At 34.8% G+C, this 6,881-nt stretch overlaps 1 protein-coding gene across 1 annotated transcript in view; it reads left to right on the forward strand.

Annotated features, from left to right (window-relative positions):
- The window catches only part of LOC137638842 (D-gamma-glutamyl-meso-diaminopimelic acid endopeptidase CwlS-like), a 93,615-nt gene extending 90,747 nt beyond the window's left edge, over positions 1-2,868 (forward strand). Inside the window, exon 2 of the mRNA XM_068371255.1 lies at positions 1,786-2,868. Within this exon, the coding sequence (XP_068227356.1) occupies positions 1,786-2,868 (1,083 nt within the window). The remainder of the gene's footprint in view (positions 1-1,785) is intronic.
- The last annotated feature ends 4,013 nt before the right edge of the window (positions 2,869-6,881 follow it).

A 6,881-nucleotide genomic window follows, 5' to 3' on the forward strand; every position in this document is an offset into this window, starting at 1 on the left:
TCGTCACAAAGTCACACATATTATTTTTTTTACAATGGCATGGCATCTGTTGACTAGCTAACCGGGGTGTTTATTGCCACTGGCATAGGGTAGGGAATGACATCTCGTTGACTGTTTCAAGTCTTGACGTTATTTTCTTAATTGAGCAAGTACCGATACGTTCTATTATATAGTATCTATCCCAAGAAATTATTACAATATCATTGTTTCTATGCTTGGAGTTATGTTCTATTCTTTTCAACTGCTGCCAGTTTCATCTCTGAGACCAATTCAAATGTTAACATCGGTCGGTCGTGAAATAAACACCAGATTGTTTTATCAATTATTTCCAATGATGTTACTGAAATTAATAGTAAAGAGAAGTGGAGATCCTACTAGTGCTAGTCTGGGGCTGATGTTTTAAGTTCTTATTCGATAAGATGGAAATTAATTTGTATACCTATCTTTTTAACGTTGCTTTAATAAATCATAATCAATTTATGAAATCATTATGCCATCTTTGTATTGTATATTAAGTTACATTTCTGTCTGCGCAAGACATTTGTAACGAAAATTGGTTGGAGGAGTTTCTATATTCACTAAATTCACAAGATATACACATTATTGGCATGGTAGAGGAAAAACATTTTATCCAGAAAGTTCCCGTGAATTTCGAGACTTCATTACACATAGAAATAACAAAAACTAATTCATCCAGGACTGGTGTGTTTTATTTGGCTTATTTTAAAATTCTCAGAATTTTATTTCATTATGCTGTAGGTACCACGACTTAGAATCAGAATATATAAAATCGCATTTTTTTTTTTAGAATAGAATATCCGTCAGGGTTTATAGTGTGTTTAATTATCACAAGTAGAATAATAAACTTTTAGCACCAATGAAAAACAGATCCAAATTAAATGAAATTACCTTGAAGTTAAATGACTTGATTATTTTTCAATTCAACTACACCATATCCAGTAACTTGTAGGGATTAAATTTCATGTTTCCGCTGTTATTCCAGTCTTGGTGCATATGTAGTATAATGTTAATTTTTAAATCATAATATGAAAAAAAAGTATCCGAACAAGGAAAGTCTGGACATTTGCGTGATAAAAAGAGATATTGCGATACTCAACATTGTTGGACAGATGCCAGTAGCATGAACCTCAACAGCAATAGATAAATTCATAAAAAAAAGATCAATAACACGAAGATCATTCGAGTTATATGAGTTTATGAAGGATAGCAATTGAGAGACTTATTTCTAAAATGACACATGTGGCCCACTTCCTGCCCAATTCCAAATAACTGTTCCTATTACCTAAGGTAATCCTTCGGTGGACGTTCTCTTTTTTTCTTCCTACGAAGGATGCTCACTTACTATGATAAGATCTCACTGGTATATACATAAAGTAACACCTAAAACATTTATTTATATTAATTCCGTTCTCTTTAAAGAAGGAAACATGATTTAATCCGTTGATTTCGTTCAAATCATCTTTATCGGCATTTGTTCAAAACATGGTCACATGCTTTTGAAACGAGTGGAAAGGCCTGGATGAAAAGGAAACACAGAAATAATTTATTTCACCTAAATAAATAAGAAAAGATTGATGACAATATACTTTTTACTGTTAAACATATTTGCTCAGTTTTGATTTTGTTACAAACAATTTTATAAAAGCAAAGATAATAAAAGGCACTCAAATGTACCCTCAAAAGATGGCTATATTTAATTAAACATGGAAGCCATTGGCTCATAGTATGACACATTTAATGCTTCTATTTTCTTATGCTTTGAAGATAGGGAATAAATTAAGAAAGTTAGTGATGACAATAGAGAATAAAATAGGAAAGTCAGTGATGAAGATAGGAAATAAATTAGGAAAGTTAGTGATGAAGATAGCGAATAAATTAGGAAAGTTAGTGATGAAGATAGAGAATAAATTAGGAAAGTCAGTGATGAAGATAGCAAATAAATTAGGAAAGTTGGTGATGAAGATAGCGAATAAATTAGGAAAGTTAGTGATGAAGATAGAGAATAAATTAGGAAAGTCAGTGATGAAGATAGGAAATAAATTAGGAAAGTTAGTGATGAAGATAGAGAATAAATTAGGAAAGTCAGTGATGAAGATAGCAAATAAATTAGGAAAGTTGGTGATGAAGATAGCGAATAAATTAGGAAAGTTAGTGATGAAGATAGAGAATAAATTAGGAAAGTCAGTGATGAAGATAGGAAATAAATTAGGAAAGTTAGTGATGAAGATAGCGAATAAATTAGGAAAGTTAGTGATGAAGATAGAGAATAAATTAGGAAAGTCAGTGATGAAGATAGCAAATAAATTAGGAAAGTTGGTGATGAAGATAGCGAATAAATTAGGAAAGTTAGTGATGAAGATAGAGAATAAATTAGGAAAGTCGGTGATGAAGATAGCAAATAAATTAGGAAAGTTGGTGATGAAGATAGCGAATAAATTAGGAAAGTTAGTGATGAAGATAGAGAATAAATTAGGAAAATCGGTGATGAAGATAGCAAATAAATTAGGAAAGTCAGTGATGAAGATAGCGAATAAATTAGGAAAGTTAGTGATGAAGATAGAGAATAAATTAGGAAAATCGGTGATGAAGATAGCAAATAAATTAGGAAAGTCAGTGATGAAAATAGCAAATAAATTAGGAAAGTCAGTGATGAAGATAGCGAATAAATTAGGAAAGTTAGTGATGAAGATAGAGAATAAATTAGGAAAGTCGGTGATGAAGATAGCAAATAAATTAGGAAAGTTGGTGATGAAGATAGCGAATAAATTAGGAAAGTTAGTGATGAAGATAGAGAATAAATTAGGAAAGTTAGTGTTGAACTATACAATAAGTCAGGAAAGTCAGTGATGAAGATAGGAAATAAATTAGGAAAGTCAGTGATGAAGATAGGGAATAAATTAGGCAAGACATTGACGTATAACCTCGATTGTAGGGTTATACGGCCTTCTGGGAAAGAGAGAACGTTTTAAAATAATTCTATTCTTGTGGTATATGAATAGAAACTTATGCATCATTTCTGATACCAGAAATTGGGCAAACAAGTAATCCAGTCGGTGTGTGCTCTTAGCGACAGTCAATTGTTTGTGGAATTACCTACACTATTAATAATTCCGTTCGATGGCTCGAGGTCACGTCCATTCAGGCTTTATTGAAGAAATGTCCGTCTTGAATCATTTATCAATATATCTTTTATTTTATCCATAAATTGTATAAAAAGAGTCTTTTGTAATGGTTATTTTTCTATTGATTTCTTTTTCAGCTCAGTTATAATACAGAATTATTAAATTTTGTGTATTGCTGTTTTATAAATTTCATTTAAGATATTTTTTATTGTCATCATTATTATTTTTTGTTAATGATTGAAATATTTTATTCTTTATGAAGTAAGCGATACCGCCTTGACTGATATTCATATTTTTACTGTCTATTTATATTACCACTTGTTATTGTTGTATTTCGTAGTTCTTATAATGTTGAGAGTGCACATACAATACTCATTTACCAGGATTTACCATGAACAGTGATGAAAGCTCCATGCAATGTTCCAGGTCTCCACCTTCGTCTTTTTTCTGCTTATAACTCTTCCCATTTCGCCCTCCAAATTCTTTAGATTTATATTTTACCGATTTTTGTTTTGTTTCACAACTAAATTCTAAGAAATAATATTTCATGGCCTTGGTGAATATTAATGATAATAATAATAATAATCTACAAAGTGTTGAAAGTCTTATATAAAGAATTGTTATTCACTATGAGAAGAAAAAATAAATATGAATAGAAATATTTCCCGGATTACTAACAGTCCTGAATAGGTTTGCATTACCCTTGCGGTCCAGTCTTCGCCGGAGCCCCATTCGGGACATTGCATATTGATGTTGATATATGGATGGCGTGCAATAAGTATCGGGGTGTTAGAATCAATAACATTTACCGAATGGTTTTTTGGGGGACGAGAAAGAGAGAGAAAGAGAAAAAAAAATAGAAGGAAGGCGATAGGGAGACAGGAAGAAAAGGAGAGTTTGAAACCAAGGTACGGAAAAAGATAGAAGGCGAAAGAAATGCGTGGTGGGATTAGAGACAAATATCAGACAGACACAAAGAGGAGAGAGAGAGAGAGAGAGAGAGAGAGAGAGAGAGAGAGAGAGCAAGGCACGCGTAAATGGAATGAGGCACTTGCATTATACATTAGGGGTATCGTTGTTCGATGCGCGGTAAACAAGGTTATTTGCACGCTCGTGCGCGAGCATGCGCATGGCTTTGCAAAAGCGAGTATCCATGACCATTGACGTGCGAGTCCTTTCTAGAATCGTGAATGCGAAAAGCATAATGGCGCGTCTGATAATGTAAATAATTTCTGTAATGAACTTGCTAGGAATTTCTTTGTCAGGTTTGTACGTTGTTAACTTGCAAACAAAGCCATTCAGTCGGAATGGAAAGATTACGATATATTGTCTACAAAATTGTTTCGGTTAAGGATTTTATCTTACTTCTCGAATAAGTTAGTTATGAAGGACAATTTTCGGTTAAGGATTATATCTTACTTCTCGAATAAGTTAGTTATGAAGGACAATTTTGATACGACCAAATCAGTTATTATGCTTTCACTTACTTTTCTCATCTTCATAAGATTAAAATTCTCATTGATATATGGACCGAGATTGTTGGAATTATTAACGATTGGGGAGCTGTAGTTAATAAAGTTTTACGTTGTTAGAATTGTTTTAATTTATATGATTTGTTAACTAACGATTGAGAAGACTTCATTTTTTCACTCTGCCCTTAATTTAGGGATGGTTAAGACCTTTAGCCAAAAAAGTCTAGTAATGAGTGATGCCGAGGTCTACATATGAAATCCCTAATTTAATTGAACTTTACAAGTAATTATCCACGAGCAGAGCTAATGCGTCTGCCCTTAATTCCACCAATTTCTAGATTTTTAGAAAAGTTAAGACTTGACTAATTCATTATTATTTCCTCGTGAAAGCAGAAGCAATTAGATGTAATAAATATCTTACGACATTTTTTTTATTTTTGCTGGGAAGACTGGGGTTCGAGTCCTGTTCAAACTTGTTAGTTTCTTTGGGTGCTGCAACCTCACCATCCTTTGAGCTAAGGAGGGGGGGTTTTGGTGGGCCTATAGGTCTATCTGCTGAGCCATCAGTAGCCATTGCCTGGCCCTCCTTGGTCCTAGCTTGGGTGGAGAGGAGGCTTGGGCGCTGATCATATGTATATGTGGTCAGGCTCTATGGCACTGTCCTGCTTGCTAGGGCAATGTCACTGTCCCTTGCCTCTGTTACTCATGAGCGGCCTTTAAACCTTTAAACACCATGCCCGGGTGTACCCCTAAGCAAGAGAACTCTAATCCAAGACAGCGGAAGGCCATGGTACAGAGGCTATGTACCCAAGATTAGAGAACAATGGTTTGATTTTGGAGTGTCCTCCTAGAAGAACTGCTTGCCATAGCATAAAATTATATTCTACCCTTACTAAGTGGATAGTAGCCAATGAACAGTTACATTAAATTAGTTAACCCTTTAAGCGAAAGCGAATTGTTTGGTAATCTCAGTGTTGTTAGGTGTATGAGGACAGAGGAGAATGTTATAAGAATAGGCCAAACTATTCGGTGTATTTGTAGGCAAAGACAAAATGAGTTATAACCAGAGAGTGATCCAATGTAGTACTGTCTGGCCAGTCAAAGGACCCAATAACTTTCTAGCTGTAATATCTCAACGGGAGACAAATGGATCCTAATCCATATGGAAATTTAGATGATCAACCGTCAATATATGCAAGCGCAGAGAAGGATTTTCCCACCTGCTGTTTTGCCCCTCTCGGTCTGCTTATTACAAGAGAGGCTCTGGAAGTCCTTTCCTTCCCTTTGCGTTCACGGCTGCTTCAGTAGGTTATGCTTGAGAGTAAAGCCTGTTTTCTTAAAAATGTGTCCTCGATTTACAGTTTAAAATTATTTGTATTTTTCAAGGTAGGAATATTTATGCCACTTCATTGAATTGTTTTATGATTTTTCTTAAATATGTTTCCATATATTTCTCATTAAAAGTCCATTTCTGATGACTGTTGTCCCTGACATTGAGACACTTGTTGACCTAGATATCTGTTTGAGGCTCGAGATGAGGATGGTAGGTTTCACCCTTGCCAAGATTCTTGGACATGATGTGTCGTACTGTGATAGCGGTATTTTTAGATTCATTTCAGAAACAGCTCTTCTTAAGGCTATTTAACTTTTAAAAGGCCATCTTTCCATTTATTGTTTTAAATTGAATATCCTTTAATATTTATTTATTACTAATGATATCGGAGTCAATGACCTTAGATGTCAGGATGCCAGAAAACTCCGAATCAATTAATCAATCATCAAACGTCCTGTATCCCATCAGAAGAGTAAATGCTTCCGGTTCTTAGTAAGTCTCGCAAGATGAAGCTCTTAACATTATGCGCATGTACAGAGTACCGCGTGTGTTTCACAACACACTTGTACGGTGTAACGGTATTTTATTTTTATAGCATGTATCTCTCTACAGCTTATTGTAATCACAACCTGTTTAAGCCTCTCTGATCTTGAATTATTTTGTTTGAATTTTTGTGACCTTCTTGTCCTCAACCTGTTGTATATAAACTCGCTATCCATTGAAATACTGTAGTCAGTTGCATTCGCCTCGCCTCTCGGTTACAACCTAACGACTCTCTCATACAATTGATGACCACCTGAGGACTCGGTGCCTCCTGCCATTCCCATCACTGCCGTTACCTACTTTTTGATGATGCCGCCCACTGAACCTGACTTCCACACACGTTGCCTCAATGAAACTGCCACCCTTCTCTGGCGGAAAAGCGTTTGCCTG

The sequence above is a fragment of the Palaemon carinicauda genome, chromosome 1, assembly GCF_036898095.1.
Source record: "Palaemon carinicauda isolate YSFRI2023 chromosome 1, ASM3689809v2, whole genome shotgun sequence".
Classification (NCBI taxonomy): domain Eukaryota; kingdom Metazoa; phylum Arthropoda; class Malacostraca; order Decapoda; family Palaemonidae; genus Palaemon; species Palaemon carinicauda.